The 17,400-nt window shown below is 48.3% G+C and overlaps 1 protein-coding gene across 3 annotated transcripts in view; it reads right to left on the reverse strand.

Annotated features, from left to right (window-relative positions):
• Window positions 1–1,569: 1,569 nt before the first annotated feature.
• SNAPC4 (small nuclear RNA activating complex polypeptide 4) overlaps window positions 1,570–17,400 on the reverse strand; it is a 36,376-nt gene continuing 20,545 nt past the window's right edge. For all 3 annotated transcript variants that reach the window (XM_083596259.1, XM_083596258.1, XM_083596260.1), the window contains exons 16-24: window positions 15,942–16,373; window positions 14,431–14,523; window positions 13,067–13,292; window positions 11,032–11,102; window positions 9,426–9,533; window positions 8,075–8,099; window positions 5,396–6,990; window positions 4,919–5,043; window positions 1,570–2,076 (exon numbers count right to left, since the gene is read on the reverse strand). In XM_083596259.1, coding sequence (XP_083452385.1) covers window positions 4,951–5,043; window positions 5,396–6,990; window positions 8,075–8,099; window positions 9,426–9,533; window positions 11,032–11,102; window positions 13,067–13,292; window positions 14,431–14,523; window positions 15,942–16,373 — 2,643 coding nt within the window. In that variant the 3' untranslated portion in view covers window positions 1,570–2,076; window positions 4,919–4,950. The remainder of the gene's footprint in view (window positions 2,077–4,918; window positions 5,044–5,395; window positions 6,991–8,074; window positions 8,100–9,425; window positions 9,534–11,031; window positions 11,103–13,066; window positions 13,293–14,430; window positions 14,524–15,941; window positions 16,374–17,400) is intronic.

Below are 17,400 nucleotides of genomic sequence, written 5' to 3' on the forward strand. Positions count from 1 at the left end.
TATGGTTGCTTTAAATATGCACACCATTTTTTCAGGGCAGAGGTAATTATAACATAAGTATATAATAATTTCTTGTATTATACAGTAATATTATATATTTTAATATATAATTATAATAGTATATACGGTAATATGAAATTGTAGGGTTGGAAGGCTCATCTAGACCAAATTCCTGCAATGCAGGAATCCCTGACAGGTGGCCATCCAAACTCAGTTTAAAAACCTCTTAGGAAGGAGAGTCCACCACCTTCCGAGGGAGTCAATTCCACTGTCAAATAGCTCTTACCGACAAATTTTTTTTCCTGATAGTCAGAATCCCTTTTTGCTACTTGAAGCCCTTGGTTCAGGTCCTGCCCTCCAGAGCAAGAGAAAACAAGTGTGCTCCATCTTCCATGGGACAGCCCTTGAGATATTTGAAAATGGTTATCGTATCTCCTCTCAGTCTCTCTTATCCAGACTAAACATACCAAACTCCCTCAACCATTCTTCATAAGGCTTTGTTTCCAGACCCTTTATCATCTTGGTCACCCTCCTCTGCACATTTCAGCTTGGCAATAACCTTCTTAAAATGGGGTGACCAGAACTAGATAAATACAATATACAGTGGTACCTCAGGTTACATACGCTTCAGGTTACATACGCTTCAGGTTACAGACGCCGCTAACCCAGAAATAGTGCTTCAGATTAAGAACTTTGCTTCAGGATGAGAACAGAAATCGGGCTCTGGCGGCACGGCAGCAGCAAGAGGCCCCATTAGCTAAAGTGGTGCTTCAGGTTAAGAACAGTTTCAGGTTAAGTATGGACCTCCAGAACGAATTAAGTACTTAACCTGAGGTACCACTGTATTATAATATGTAAACTTTTACATTATTAAAGTATGTATTATATAATGTTCAGGCCCAGGAGTAGCGCTCTTGACTGGACTTCCTCCTCTACTTCCCTCTGCACATGTTCTCAGTTCATCCTCACTGGCTTCTTGCCAGCCAGTGGAATTTGGATCATAAATCATTTTCAGATTTGGGGCCTGGCCAATATGATGAGCTTGCAGTAGGTTTCAGAAACAATTAGTGGGCAGAGCAGCTGCTTTGCATGCCTAAGGTCCCAGGTTCAACCACCAACGGGATCTAGGTAGGATTAGTGAAGACTACTTCTCTGAAACTGCCAGTCATTGCAAAAAAAAACACAACACCTTGTGCTAAACGGACTCTGCAAGGCAGTTTCCTACGTAATCACTTCAAACAGCTCTTTATTCAGAACCATGAGGATTAGCATCTTAGCTTTTTCTGGAGGGATTGCCCCTTAATTCACAGGAAAGCTCTGTGGGCAGAGGAGCTCCTTTGCATGTAGAAGGCGCCAGGTTCAACCCCCAGGGACAGCTCCAGTTCTGGTAGGTAGAGAATCACACCCTCTCCCCCCCCCAAAAAAAAAACCCAACCCTTGACAGCCACTGAGAATCCTGGTAGAGGTTTTTTTCTTTAGAAAACAGGAGTAAGAACTTTTTGCACAAAGCGTACAAACCTTCCTCACTCCCCTCTTCTGTGGTCCAAACCCCCTTCAATGCAGAAACCACACTGGAAGATTTATTTTTTATTTATTTTTAGTTCATAGAATTTATTGCTTGATTGTAAAAAAAAGAAGGGAAAAAAAACACCTCAAAGCAGTTTACAGGAAAACAACAAAATCAATTAAACATGTACAACAGTACAAATATACAAAACAAAAAAAAATCCTCTGGTCTGGTATTTTTAAAGGGCATAATAGAGAACTATTTAAACCCCCACCACAGCCATCAAGAAATCTTATGACGTTGGGCTTTATGGCTAATACATCTGTGGCTACCCAAAACAAAGGGGGCTGCTCTCCCACAGTGAATGAAAACTCCATTAATCAGTTGGAAAAGGAAAATATACAGGATAGTTCATTCTCTCCCACACAGAGGACCACAGACACAAAATTATTACAAATAAGTATAAGTCACTGTGTAAACCAAAAGAGTTCCAAACTGGCGTGCTGAAGTATTGCTAGTGGTGGGGCTGAGGTAGACCACCCTCTCTGTCTCTGAGGTGCTGCAGATGCCTAAACAAAAAGCAGAGACAAAGATTCACACTTGGAATTACGCTAGAAGAAAGGTTGATGGGAAGGGTCAAAGCACTTATTACTGACGGAGAAACACTGGGAAGGGACGTAGCTCAGTGGCCGGAGCAGTGGTACCCAAAGTGGGCAATAACACCCCCCTGGAGAGCAGGGTGCTGCTAAGAGGCAAGGGGAAGGCAGAGGGCACCAGAGCTGATGATTTAAGACTCCTGCTAAGTGACTTTAAATCAGGCAATGGGAAACTTCATCCAGCTTTAAGAATTTACTGAACAGTGAATTTGTTCCTAAATGTGGTATCTAAGACTCCTAAGTGACTCTCAGACTTGAAAAGCTGGTATCACTGGATCAAGTTCATCAGTTTTGCTGAAGGTCTGATTTGATTCTGAATAAATGTACAATTAATTGTGACTGTTTTGAATCATGTAACTGTAGAATCAGAAGGGACCAAGGTCATTAGTCCAACCCCTGCAATGCAGGAATTGCAGCTAAACACCCCTGACAAATGGCCATCCCAACCTTATCTTCTTTAGTGGGTTGTGCAAACCATTATTCCAAATAATGCTTTTTACAAGGCAGGGGCTCTGGAGATGAGTTGATGGAAAGCAGAAGGCAGGAACCACTGGGTTAGAGCACCTGCTTTGCATGCAGAAGGTCCCAGGCTAAACCCCACCGGTAGTGTTTCCAGACAGGAAATGGGGAGAAAAACCCCTAGGCATGAAACCCTGAACTGCCAGAGCTGCCTGTCAGTACAGACCACACTGAGCTAGATAAACGCCAAATACCGTATTTTTCGTTCTATAGGACGCACATTTTCCCCTCCAAAAATTAAGGGGAAATGTGTGTGCGTCCTATAGAGCGAATGCAGGCTGCGCCGCTAAGCCCAAAGCCAGAACAGGAAGACGGAGCACTGCGGAGCGCTCCGTCTCGCTGTTCTAGCTTGGGGATGGCTGCGCGCACAGCCTCCCCAGGGCAGCGGGGTGTCTTCACCGCTGTCCTGCAGAAGCTAGCAAGGCTGTTCCCAAGCCAGAACAGCGAGATGGAGGGCTCCGTCTCGCTGCTCTAGCTTGGGGACGGCTGCGCGCACAGCCTCTCCAGGGCAGCGGGGTGTCTTCACCGCTGTCTTGCAGAAGCTAGCAAGGCTGTTCCCAAGCCAGAACAGCGAGATGGAGGGCTCCGTCTCGCTGCTCTAGCTTGGGGACGGCTGCGCGCACAGCCTCTCCAGGGCAGCGGGGTGTCTTCACCCCACTGTCCTCCAGAAGCTAGCACGGCTGTTTCCAAGCCAGAACAGCGAGACGGAGGGCTCCGTTTCGCTGCTCTAGCTTGGGGATGGTTGCGCGCACAGCCTCTCCAGGGCAGCGGGGTGTCTTCACCCCGCTGTCCTGCAGAAGCTAGCAAGGCTGTTCCCAAGCCAGAACAGCGAGACGGAGGGCTCCGTCTCACTGCTCTAGTTTGGGGATGGTTGCGCGCACAGCCTTCCCAGGGCAGCGGGGTGCCTTCACCCCGCTGTCCTGCAGAAGCTAGCAAGGCTGTTCCCAAGCCAGAACAGCGAGGCGGAGGGCTCCGTCTTGCTGCTCTAGCTTGGGGACGGCTGCGCGCACAGCCTCCCCAGGGCAGCGGGGTGTCTTCACCCCGCTGTCCTGCAGAAGCTAGCACGGCTGTTTCCAAGCCAGAACAGCGAGGCGGAGGGCTCCATCTCGCTGCTCTAGCTTGGGGATGGTTGCGCGCACAGCCTCTCCAGGGCAGCGGGGTGTCTTCACCCCGCTGTCCTGCAGAAGCTAGCAAGCCTGTTCCCAAGCCAGAACAGCGAGACGGAGGGCTCCGTCTCGCTGCTCTAGCTTGGGGACGGCTGCGCGCACAGCCTCTCCAGGGCAGCGGGGTGCCTTCACCCTGCTGTCCTGCAGAAGCTAGCAAGGCTGTTTCCAAGCCAGAACAGCGAGGCGGAGGGCTCCGTCTTGCTGCTCTAGCTTGGGGACGGCTGCGCGCACAGCCTTTCCAGGGCAGCGGGGTGCCTTCACCCTGCTGTCCTGCAGAGGCTAGCAAGGCTGTTCTCAAGCCAGAACAGCGAGGCGGAGAGCTCCGTCTTGCTGCTCTAGCTTGGGGACGGCTGCGCGCACAGCCTCTCCAGGGCAGCGGGGTGCCTTCACCCTGCTGTCCTGCAGAGGCTAGCAAGGCTGTTCCCAAGCCAGAACAGCGAGGCAGAGAGCTCCGTCTTGCTGCTCTAGCTTGGGGATGGTTGCGCGCACAGCCTCTCCAGGGCAGCGGGGTGCCTTCACCCTGCTGTCCTGCAGAGGCTAGCAAGGCTGTTCCCAAGCCAGAACAGCGAGGCGGAGAGCTCCGTCTTGCTGCTCTAGCTTGGGGATGGCTGCGCGCACAGCCTCTCCAGGGCAGCGGGGTGCCTTCACCCTGCTGTCCTGCAGAGGCTAGCAAGGCTGTTCCCAAGCCAGAACAGCGAGGCGGAGGGCTCCGTCTTGCTGCTCTAGCTTGGGGATGGCTGCGCGCAAAGCTTCTGCAGGGCAGCGGGGCGCTGCGCTCCAATGGCTTCAGGGATCTTTGAGGCTGGCGGTGGGGGAAAGCAGCGCTTCCCCCCACCACCAGCCCCACAAGCTCTGGTGAATGTACCTTGAACGCACCTTGTTTTAGAGCGGGAGAACAAGGAAAAAAAAATTTTCCCTGTTCCCCCCCTCCTATGGTCCGGTGCGTCCTATGGTCCGGTGCGTCCAATGGAGCGAAAAATACGGTACGTTCCAGTGTGCTAGCTTCACTCTTTTGTAAGTACATGCTTTCTGGGTGGAAGTGAGAAAACTCAGCCAAAAAGAGAAGGTACCTTGATCCAAGGAGCTACTGAGCTGATTCCTCTCACCGCTGCCTTTGCTTTTTCTCTAGCCGGGAGCTTCTCCGAATCCCAGAGGAACTGAGCTGGTCCAACTCTGCACTGCCCATGCCTGCCTCCTGCAAGAGAGAAAGAGAGAGAGGTGCATGAGATAATAATATAATTCTATTAAAATTCTTAATGTGGTGGATGGGCTTGATGAAGTGACACTAATTTCCAAATTCCTGATTTAAAATCACTTAGCAGGAGTCTTAAATCACCACCTCCAGCACCTCACCACCACCTCCTTTCCTTTTAGCATCTCCCACCCGAAAGTAATCTCACTAACTCCCAGGAGACAGTGCTACTCACTTTGGAAACCACTCATATAAAGCCTAGAATCCTAAAACTGTATGGTTGAAAGGGACCCCATGGGTCATCTAGTCCAACCCCCCGCCTGAAGGATAAATTGTTTAAAATAAATAGGCTTACCTCCTGCTCCTCCACTGCCTCCCAGGGCTCACCCGCTGCTGCTCCACAGGATCCTGCCGCAGTCTCAGCACCTTCTTCTTCCTCTTCCTCGGACAGTGACAGTGACGCACATGAGTCTTCCTCCTGGCTGCTTTTGCCCCACTCATTGCCTGATAGGGTTGTCGTCACCCTGGAAGGAGCCAGTGCTGCAAGGGCAGCTGGGAAGGTGAAGGTGGCCAGGAAGCGGCTTCTCAGGAGCTGGTAGGCAGGGTTGTCCTGGAGGTTCTGCTGCACCATTGCCCGAAGCTGGGTGTTGCGATCTGGCTGGCCAGGCCCCTCCACCTCCTCTCCGGAGGCCACGAGAGAATCCACTCTGTGCTCCAGGGCCCCTTTGTTCAGCAGCAGCATGGAGAGGGCTTTCAAGCTACACAGGAAAGCAGGCATGTAAGGCAGGCTAGGCTGCAGCATTGCTGGCCCTCCTTTGGCCCACTCCTTCGTCACCGCAGCTTCTTTGAGAGAGATGAAGCTGTAGTCAGGGGTGATCTTGTCCTGTTGCAGCGGGGCAGGGTGGGGTTGAGCTACTGGGTCCTGGACGATTCCCAGGGTGGCCGGGTGGGAGCTGTCTCCGGAGACCTGGTTCTGGAGGGGTGCCGGCTTCACGTGAACAGGACAGGGCTGGGCATTGCCCAATGAAATGTCAGGCAAAGGGGGTGCCGTGGAGCACGAGGTGGCAGGCAGGAGAGGAGGTGACTGGCCACTCTGCTGAAAGCCCCTGTGGTTCTGTGGGCTGTCACAAGTGGCCACCGGGTGTGGCTTCTCTGGCACAAAGGCCACTGGAGCCATGCCTGCAGCATTTGGAACCATGAGAGCAGAAGATGCCTTGGCCACTTGGCCCAGGTTTTTGGGTGGTTCTTTTGTGGGTGGCGGTTGGTTTCCCTGATTGGGAATGCTGACAATGGTCATGGGGACAAGGCCCTGCGTGGTCAAGACCCAGGTGATGGGAAGGACCTGCTGCCCGGGGACTGCGCTGGCCCCAGGCTGGGAGACCACTCCTGGTGGCGCCAGTGCTATGGGCACTGTGTTGGCTGGGCTCTGCTGCGAAACAACATGAGGCAGGCACAGAGCCCCCTGGATACCAGCAGGATTCAGAGAGGTGGGCAAATGGGTAGCTTGCCCTGCCAGTGCTGGGTGCGCCAAAGGCGCGGCAGTGCTTGTGCCGGTTGCAGCCTCCCTGCTGTCTTGATTGCCGTTCCCAGGGGGATCCTCTCCCCTCCCTGTTTCCGGAGATTTCACTTGACTTCCCAGCGTTGGGACTGAGTGCACTGGAGGGAGTGCTGGCAATGGTGACCCCCTGGTGTATGACAGCTGGCTTGCCACCTGGGCACCGCCTGGAACCATTGGCTGCTGAATGATTACCGAGGGGTGCAAGAGAAGCTGTGGGACCTTCCGCTGCCTCTTCTCCCGCAGCAGTTCAGAGACAGTCTTGGGCTTGGACATTGGGCAACGCGGGGAAAGGGCCCTCTTCGAGGAAGCAGGAACCAGCCCCTCTTTGGCCTTCAGGGGGATGAGCTTCTTGCTTGGGTTTTGGACGGCCACCTGGACATTCCTGGACTGGGCTGGGCAAAGACAGAAGAATGTAAATCCAGCATCCTGTTCTCGCAGTGGCCAAATGCCCTAGAAACCTTGGGATCAAGGTAGCCTGGCTCTGAGCCTGGAGGCTCCATAAGAAGCTATGGAGAGCCTGGCTGCTGGATTAGGCCAAAGGGGGCACATATAGTCCAGCATCCTCTCCTCACAGGGGCAAGTGTCATGGACCAGAAATTGGCTTCATCCGCTGAGCAGCAGCCTGAAGAGGCAGGAGGCAAAGTGACTTCACCTGCTGCTGATCAGCCTTGTTGTTCCTGATGTGAACCAGCAGGCTCCAGCTTTCTTAAGCAGGATTTCCAGCCTCAGTCAGTTACTGGAAGCAACATCTGTTGTTCCCGGACAGACCTTGCTGCTTCTTGCTTTTCATGACCTTGGACTCTCGGCTTTCTTGACCCCTGGACTATGTGAACTGAGATACTCCTGACCTTAGGACTAGACTGAACCTTGCATACAGACTCTGCCTCTAGGCAAATATCCCCCTGAGACTTGGCTGGTTGGCTGGCCTCTCCCGCTACTAAGCTCTGCCATGGCTGGGCCACATGGGACTACGGCAGCAACCAGGTGCCTCAACAGAAAGTCCACAAGCAGGACCAGAGCGCAACAGCAACTCTCCAGTTTTTGTTTGCCAGTCTAGGACCTGGGAGGCCCAAGTTAAAATCTCCCACATGGGCATGAAGTTCACTAGGTGTGACCTTGGGTCACAGTCACTGTCTCTCAGCCTAGCCTAACTCACAGGGTTATTGTGAGGGGGGTTAAATGGGATGAGAACTCTGCACACACCACCTTGAGCTTTTTGGAGGAAAGGTGGAATATAAATGAAATTCACAAAAGAGCAGCAAGGATGCTTCCGACGGCCGTGTTTTCCATGTGGAAAAAATGGCAGCCACTTTCTTCTCCCCTGATCAGGAAACAGGTTAATGGACCACTCCAGGCCAGGCCAAAGCAAGGGGTTTGCAAAAGAGGAGATGGGCAGCTCTTCCTAACCCGAAACACCATTGTGTAGACTGGCTGGACTGTCGAGACTAGTTTGGAACAACAGAAAAGGACAAATACCTTTTGGATCTTGCGCAGAGGGGGCCTGCAAAAGAAGGAAACAATTAGTTGCTTTGGGTGGCAGGCGGCTTTGGCCCATGTCTACCTCCTTTCCAAGAATTTCTCCTGCCCAGTTACCAGTGAAATGGGTCTAGGGGCACTCCAGATGTTGGCCACTGAGGATGGAAGTTGGGAGTCCATCATCCTCAGCAAACAGAATGACCAATGGTCAGGGATGATGGGAGCTGTAGTGGTACTGATTTAAATAGGAAGGAGGCAGCTGTCTTATACCAAGTCAGATCCATTGCTCCATCCAGTTCAGTATTGTCTACACTGACTGGCAGGCAAGACTCTCTAGGGTTTCAGGCCAGGGTCTCTCCCAGCCCTACCTGGAACTGCCATTGGGGAGCTTCTGCATGTGAAGCAGGTGAACCACCCACAGGTCTATGTATCTAAGCCATGACAGAGCTTCAAGCAATCAACCCAAAGTCTAGTTGATCTGGAAAACTCATGATATTAGCCGCCATGAAGAGTGCGGCAGTCCCTGCTCGACAACCCCCAAGCTGATTCCAGCAATCAATGTTGTTCAAACGTTCTACAAATCATAAAACTGTAGAGTTGGGACCACAAAGATTCATCCAGCACAACTCCCTGCAATGCAAGAATCACAGCTCAATAATCCCTGACCGATGGTCACCCAACCTCTGCTTTAAAACCTCCAGTGAAGCATACAGACACAGCAGAGCTTGGAAAAGGAGATGTGGCAGAGATCACATAAAGCTGCCCTTGGGTTTGGTTTGGAAGCTCCAGTTGATAAAAGAATGCTGTGGCCAGATGGCTGGTGAGAAGTTCTGGTCGAGAACAGGGGACCCCCTTGTTAAAACGGCTGCACCAGCTGCCCATTTCCCATTGAACCAGGTCCTTGTATTAATTTATAAAGCTCTGATCAGTTTAGGTCCTTTATACCTCACAAATTGCCTTAACCCTTATAATATCACAGCTTGATCTCTGAGATCATCTACAGGAGCATCGTCAGTCATTCCCTGAGTTGGTGAGGCTTACTTGACAGCAGCAACAACAAAGTGAAACTTGAGTGTCATTGGCCCAGTCCTGTGCAACTCTCTGCAACTAGAGATTCAGAAGGCACCTTCTGTGCCAGCTTTTAAATGCCTGCTGAAAACTTCACTATTCCTCCAGGCTTACGCAGGCAATTAGGAAGACATTCTTCCACACTGGTTAGGTGAGGTCTGTTTTTAACTTTTCAAAGCGTTTTTTTCTTGTGTAGTTTAATGTCTGTTTGTTTGCTGTAAACCACTTTGATAGATTTTTTTTAATGGCACAAATATTTTTTATGATTAAATAGAAATCATACCTGCTCTGTCTTCTCTGCCTCCCCAATGGCAGACTTCAGCAGCTCCCTCTGCCGCGTCTTCCTCCTGTGGATGACTTTCATGCAGCCATGGATGTCAATCTGGAGCAGCTGCAAGAGTCCCACAGGCAGAGTCAGACTAAGCAGAGAAAAGGCAGGCTCAAAAGAAAGCAAATAATCCAAAGTAGCTCACGCTTGGTGATGGCAAGAACGTAAAAGCCCTGCAGCCAAGGCGACCCATCTAGTCCAGCAACCTGTTCTCACAGTGGTGAACCAGATTCCTCAATGGGAAGAAGTCCACAAGCAGGAACTGAGCATAACAGCAGCAATTCTCCCCACTCGTCATTCCCAGCAGCTGGCATTCAGAGACATGACCTGCCTTGCACACTGGAGTCAGTATATATAAAACCTAAGAAGAGTCTGGCTGTGAGATTAGGCCAAGGGTGATCTATCTGGTCCAGAACCGTCCTAAAAACTTAGGAATCAAAATAGACTGCCTCTGGACAGTCAGCGCATGGCTGCTGGATCAGCACAATTTAGTCCAGCATCCTATCCTCACAGGGGCCACCCAAAATATATTAAAAAAATAATAATTGTCCAGTAGCACCTTAGAGATCAAGTTTGTTCTGGGTATAAGCTTTTGTGTGCATGCACACTTCTTCAGATACACTGAAACAGAAGTTACCAAACCCTTATATATAGTGGGAGGGTGGGGTGGGGTTTTTCCTCAGAAGGGTAGTAGGAGATGGGTGAGTGACTCAATGGGTAGGATAAACCTGTGACTGTTAATGATTGCAGTGAATCCTACAAGAAAAAGCAAGGGATAGTATGCAGATGATTAGCATATGTAATGAGACAGGAATCCAATACCCATTGAGTCAATGCATCTCCTACTACCCTTCTGAGAAAAACCCCACCCTGCCCTCCCACTATATATGTTTGGTGACTTCTGTTTCACTGTATCTGAAGAAGTGTGCATGCACATGAAAACTTATACCCAGAACAAACTTAGTTGGTTGCTAGAGTGCTACTGGACAATTTTTTTACTTTTTTAATATATTTTGACTGCATCAGACCAACACGGCTACCTACCTGAATCAGGGGACGGCCAGACACCTCAAAGGGAAGCCCCCAAGCAGGACCCAAGGACAACAGCAATGCTCCCCACCTGCAATTCCCATAAAGTGGAATTCAGAAACACTTACTGCCTCCAACAGTGGAGGTAATTCATTGTCATTGTGGCTAGTCGCCACTGTGAGGCAAATAGACTAAGATTGAGCACCATCCAAGTTGGTAGAAATGACTACATCTTGTGGTGCAATGGGTTAGTGCACCTGCCTGTTAAACCAGAAGGCTGGTAAGTTCAAGCCCACCCAGGGTTGCTCTGGGCAGGATTACTGCAATGCAGGGGGTTAAACTAGATGACCCTCCGGCCAACTCTACAATTCTATGATTCTAACTGTGCCCTGTCATTCCATAGTGGTCTTTCCTCTGAAGATGTCTAGAAAACACGTCAAGGAGCCTTAGCTGATTACCAGACTCTCCACTAAACTAATTCTGGTGATACACACATCATTCCCACAGAACTCTCCCCCCCACACACACACACCTGGATGAAGAGGGTGAAGAGGGGTGTGCTTGTGAGGCAGGCAGCCTGCAGCTGCTTGGAGATTAATTCCACTGGAAAGAAAGAAAAAAGTGAGAGTCCATCAACAGGACCAGAACCTTGAGCCAAAAAGAAAAAAACACTTTGTATATTCTCCTCCTCTCTTCATGCCATGCTTCTCATTGCTCAAACTGAAATATTATGTCTGTAGGGATAAAAAAAAATTAAGAACATAAGAGCTTGCTGCACCTGGCCAGTGGCCCATCTAGTCCAGCCTGTTGTTCTCACAATGGCCACCCACACCGCCCTATGGGAAGCCCACAAGCAGGAGTTGAGCACAGGAGCCCCCCCCTCCTGTGGCTTCAAGCAACTGATATTCAAAGGCCCACTGTTCTGTCAGTGGAGGCAAAGAATAGCGACCCTGGCTAGTAGCCATCGAAAGCCCTCTCCTCCATGAATCTGTCCAATCCTCCTTTAAAGCCATCCAGGTTGCCTCATCTGGGAGTAAACTCCACAGTTTAACTCTGCACTGCATGAAGAAGGACTTGATCTGTCCTCAATCTTCAAACATTCAGCTTCATTGGATGTCTGAGTGCTAGCACTGTGAGAGGGTGAATAACTTTTCTCTCTCCACTTTCTCCATGCCGTGCATCACTTTATAAACTTCTATCATGTTGGAACAAGAAGGAGACAGACTGAAATTGCAGAGCTTTGAGAAACTAAAAAATAAAGTGCAGGACTGGCTTCATTATTTCCAGATAATGGAGGCTTATAACTTGGACAAGAAAATTGGCTTCCAGGTGGAAAAATCTAAATTAGAAACAGAAGCGCTAGAACCCAAAACTAAGATCATGTCAAAAATGTATAACTTGCTGTTGAAATGGAATACACAGGATGAAACGGTTAAGTCAGCTATGATTAAATGGGCACAAGATGTTGGACATAACATTATGTTTGCTGACTGGGAACAGTTGTGGACCACCGGTATGAAATTTACGGCATGTAATGCCCTAAGAGAGAATATTATGAAAATGATATACAGGTGGTACATGACACTAGTCAAGCTCGCAAAAATATATCATTTGCCTGATAATAAATGTTGGAAATGTAAGGAGGTTGAAGGTACATTCTTTCACCTTTGGTGGACGTGCCCAAAGATTAAGGCTTTCTGGGAGATGATTTATAATGAAATGAAAAAGGTATTTAAATATACCTTTTTGAAGAAACCAGAGGCTTTTCTCTTGGGCATAGTTGGCCATTTGGTGCCAAAGAAGGATAGAACTTTTTTTATGTATGCTACAACGGCAGCAAGAATACTTATAGCAAAGCACTGGAAGACGCAAGATCTACCCACTCTGGAAGAATGGCAGATGAAGTTGATTGACTGTATGGGACTGGCAGAAATGACTGGCAGAATCCGCGACCAGGGAGAAGAGTCGGCAGAAGAAGATTGGAAGAAATTTAAGGACTATTTACAGAAACATTGCAAAATTAATGAACTTTGAAAGATGCTGGATTGAATTTATGTGGTCTCTAGCTGTTATGGTAAAAAGAATTGGTATAAATATTGTTTAAGTTACAAAATTTAAGAAGTTGATTGGAAAATAAGGTGTTAGTTAAATGGAATGTTAAGAGATTAGGATTTGCTGGATAAACTAGAAAACAAGAAGGGGAGGTATGAGGAAGTCAAGGAAATATGTTATTGAAAATTGGTATTGAAATTGATTTGTTTTTAATATTTTTTTTCTTTTTCTTTTTTGTTTGTATAAAATGGAAAACTCTAATAAATATTTATAAAAAAAAACTTCTATCATGTTGCCTTGTATATACCTTTTCTCTAAAAAAACAACAACATCCAAATTATAGGGGAGTTACTCTGTCCCCTTGATCTGAAATGTTTTGCTATGTGCGTGAAGTTAAGCTTTCCCAAGAAAGGGCTTAACCATCATGTATCCATCATTCACTTGTGCACACACACACACACTTCAGTCAAATACAGAAGAAGAAGAATCTGCTCAGAAGTTGCTGGTGGTCGGACCTTTAGACCTATGAGCAGCTTCTGTCTTGAGGCGCTGGGCCCAGTCCTGGACCAGGCTCCCAGCCCAGGGAATCACGGCCACCATCAGCCGTCGGAAAAGGGTGGTCTTCAACATCCCATCCTTCTGTCCCTTCTGGGGCTGGCCTCCTCTGCTGGCTGGTGCCAAGGATTTTGCAATACATGTTTGGGATGTGAAGGCAAAACGCTTCTTCCTGTTGATTTCTTGCTGTGGAAAGAGAGAGATAGAGAGGAGTAAATCCTGTCCTCTGCCCGAAGGATACTCAGGTCCACTAGGGCCACAACGGCTCATTTCTAGAGAGACCTGAAAGGAGCCAACACTTTTCAGCATTCAAAAGTTTGGGAAGTGGCTTTACTATAAAAGCTGATCAACAACCTATGCACTTCCAGGTCACCAAGTAAAAAGGATAAATTTGCAGAGAGAGGTCTGGTATGATTACATATGCCAATAAGGAAAAACATGGACAAAAGTATGTTCAGTCTTCTAATTTTATTGTACCAGCCTGATGCGTGTTCCTCTTGTTGTTGCTTGCCCAATGAGGTGTTTTCTTTAAGCTGCTTTAATTGTAAATATTAAAAAGAAAAGAAAAGAGGGAGGCAGAACCATATATGCCATTTTGAGCTCTTTAGGGAGAAACAGTAGGTTATAAATTTAATAAATAAACTCTGGAATACAGTATGTTTAAAACTGTTGAAACCTGCCTTGAAAGCAAAAGGGTATCTTGGTGGAAATGGAAATGAAACAAACTCATCCAACTAAGCAGGTCTTGCTAAAAGAAGAAGAATTTGAACATATTTTTAAAACAACAATAACATGCTCACATGGGGGAAGGTATGAAGCCCACTGCCCCATCATGCCGGCTTAAATCTGAAGCCCAACAGCCAATCTGAACTGAATGCCTCTAAATATCATCAGACACGTTGGCAAGAAAAGTATGGGGATCTATCTATCTAATCCACTGCATTTATATCCCAACTTTGCCCCCAAGGAGCTCAAGGTGGCATACATGGTTCTGTCCCCCTCCTCCACAACAACTCTGTGAGATAGGTTAGGCTGAAAGGCAGTGACTGTGACCCAGTCAGTGTCAAAGCAGAGTGGAATTTGAACCTGGTCTCTCCCAGGTCCTAGTTCTCTTTTAATCCCAACAACCCTGAGAGGTAGGTTGAGAGGCAATGACTGTGACCCAAGGTCACCGTGTGAGCTTCATGGCTGAATGGGGGGATTTGAACCCTTGTCCCTAGTCTGACACTCTAACCACTTCACTACACTGTCTCTCAAGGGAAGTTCCTTATCCTAAACCTAAGAGAGCCAGGAGGAGCTTCTGAACCATGGGAGGGAGACTTACGTTTCTCCGCTGCAACTCATAGCTGTTTCTCCTCAACACACATTTCACATAAGCCAAAGACACCCTCCAGGAGTCCTTCATCCTCCTGGGATTCTGCAAACAAAACAGGAAGGAGAAACACCCATCAACACCCATCAGCCAAACAAAGATCCCAATCTATTTTCATTTAAGGGAAAGAAAGTCCTAGACAGAAAATCTTTATATTTTCAAAAGAATTGGTCTTATATATGATGTTGGTAGCTCAAATTGTCATTACAACTCAGCAGAAAATAGCCCAAAATCTTACACGGGATACTTGGTACCACTCACTCTGGAATACAGTTATAACAGAGAAAATAATAATACATAATTGGATATTTTAATGAGGACTAGAACCTCCAGGCACCTTTTATAGATATGGAATTCCTTTATGACCCTCATAACACTTAGCAAATGCACCCTCTAAGCCACTGCAATCTGCCAAATCCAATAGCAGAACTCTTGGTAAAGGCAGAATTCTGTGCCTCTTTTCTCTTACAAGTCACTTCACTGATTTCCTAGTATAGATAAAGAGTGACTCTCCATGAAGAAAAATCTCCTCAGGAAAATCTGAGTGACCTGCATTGTCACCTGACCTGCATTGGAAGCAAGGCAATATGGGAACTGGAGGGGCCACCTTCCCACTACAGGGTAAGTGCAGCTCAGAATCTGCATATTCCTACCCAGTGGAGTGAGTGGGAGGGACAAGATCCCCTCCTCTCTGTAGGAAAATAATAACATGAGCACAAAATCTGATCTTGTGGGCCTGGAAGAAATGGAGAAATGGAACAGCTGCAGAAAGCTTTTCCCTGCCTGATAGCAGAAAGGTCATTGGTATTTGCCACAGGAATGGAAGCCAGCTCATTTACAGGTCTGGGTTTGATTCCATACAGGACGAGGTACTGGAAAGAAGTTTCTCCCTCTGCCTTTTCTTGAGCAATGAACAGATGCAGAAGGAACTTTGCTTCATATACATACAAAGCTGGTCGTTTCCCTTTAACATGAAGTAAGTTTCTAATCCTCGGGCTCTGAGGAACAAAGGAAGCTGCTTTCTACGGAGTCAAACCCTGGAGTCTCTCTGGCTCAGCACTGTCTCTACACTGACTAGCAGCGGCTCTCCAGGGTTACAGGCAGGAAGCATTCTCTAAGCACTGAAGTGCAGCCCTTCCTCTCAGCATAAAGACTATAACAATCCTCAAGGTTCTGAAGGATGGGCTGAATTGAACAGAAATATAGGAGTCTGCCTTGGACTGAGTCAGACGGAATATGTCCGCCGAGATCAGTTTTTTCAACACTGACCAGCAGCAATTCCTCTCCAGGGCTTCAGGCAGGGGTTTCCCCCAGCCCTACCATTGGGTACTGAACCTACACGCAAAGCAGACACTTACCAGATACAGCCTTTCCCCTAAAACTAAAGTAAGATCCTGGTTCTGAAGAAACAGAAACCTGGGCCAGATGCTCTGCCTCTGAGCCAGGGCCCCTTCCCCACGTACCTTGCTGCCTTCTGCCACCAAGCTCTCCTTTGCTCCAATCAGGGCAGGGGGCAAATCACTGGGAGGAACAGTGGCAGGGGGAGAAGCCTCTGCCTTCTGGGGCTGCTCTTCCTCCTCCCCCGCCTTCAGGACCCTGGGGAACATCCCATGCTTCTGGTCTACGTTGAAGCCCTTGGACAGCAGCGTGACAGAGGCCAGGTTCTCTGATGATATGCCCTTCCTGGTAGGTACCCAGAGGTCAATGCTGGGCACCTCCCAGTGCCCATCAGCCATGGCCTTGTGGGTCCTGGCTGCCTCCTCCTCCACGCTCTCCTCCTCTTCCTCCTCCAGGGACAGCTCTAGGTCAGAATCTTCACTGCTGGACAAGCAGAGGCTGGGCTGCCGGGGCTTTCGGTGGGTGCAGCCCTCTTGCTTCGGCTTCCGCCTCCTCTTCTGGAAACAAGAGACAGAAAAAAGAGCAACCTCAGAATAATCGCAAGAACAGCTGCAATGGCCAGTTCACATTTCAAGAGGCGTTGGTGGCATAGTGGTTAGAGCGACGGTTTCCACAGAGGGCAATGAGATACCATAGGGGGGAACTAAGAGGCAAGGAGGTGTAGGGGGGCGCTGGAGGTGGAAATAATAGGTATCAGACTTTAAAAGCTGGCGCCCCTAGATCAAATTCATCAATTTTGCTGGAATAATTAAACAAGATGGGTTCAATCTGATTTTGAATAAACATGCAGTCAACTGTGACGGTTTTGATCTTATTGGCCGATTATCTTTTTTAATTGGCCGTGCAGCATACATGGCACACATAGCTTTAGATAAATGCATGGAGTAGAGTAGAGTCCCTCATACAGAGCACAGTTAACTAAACTCCAACAGGAGACAGTGATGGCCCCCAACATAGACAGCTTCAAAGGAGGATTAGAGAAATTCATGGAAGAAAAAGCTATCAGTACCACTAGCCACTATGGCTATGCTCTGCCTCTATGGTCAGAGGGAGTAATGCTTCTGAATACCATATTTTATTATTTCAGGGAAGGGCTAAAGCTCAGTGGTAGAGCATTTTATGTGCGGTAAGCCATCCAGAGTGGCTAGGGAAACCCAGCCAGATGGGTGGGGAATAAATATTTTTTTTAAAAAAAATATATTTTTTAAATCTGCTTTGCATGCAAAAGGTCCCAGGAAGGATCTCTATGACTGGAACCCTGGGGAGCCCCTGCTGCCAGTCAGTGTCAACAATACTGAGCTAGATGGTCCAAAGACATCATCAGAATAAGGCAGTTTCCAAGCTGACTGCACCCTTTCCCCACCCTGCCTTGGTAACCTAGGGATGTGGGTGAACAAACTGCTGAAATGAGCTCTATGTGGGGCTACCCTTGAAAACTGCAGAGAAAGTTCTACCTCCCTTGTTGGAAGAGTAAATGCCTCTAAATAACAGTTCCTGGGGATCCCATGTGGGGAGAGCAGTGCT

The sequence above is a fragment of the Podarcis filfolensis genome (genome assembly GCF_964270895.1).
Source record: "Podarcis filfolensis genome assembly, chromosome: Z".
Taxonomy (NCBI): Eukaryota; Metazoa; Chordata; class Lepidosauria; order Squamata; family Lacertidae; genus Podarcis; species Podarcis filfolensis.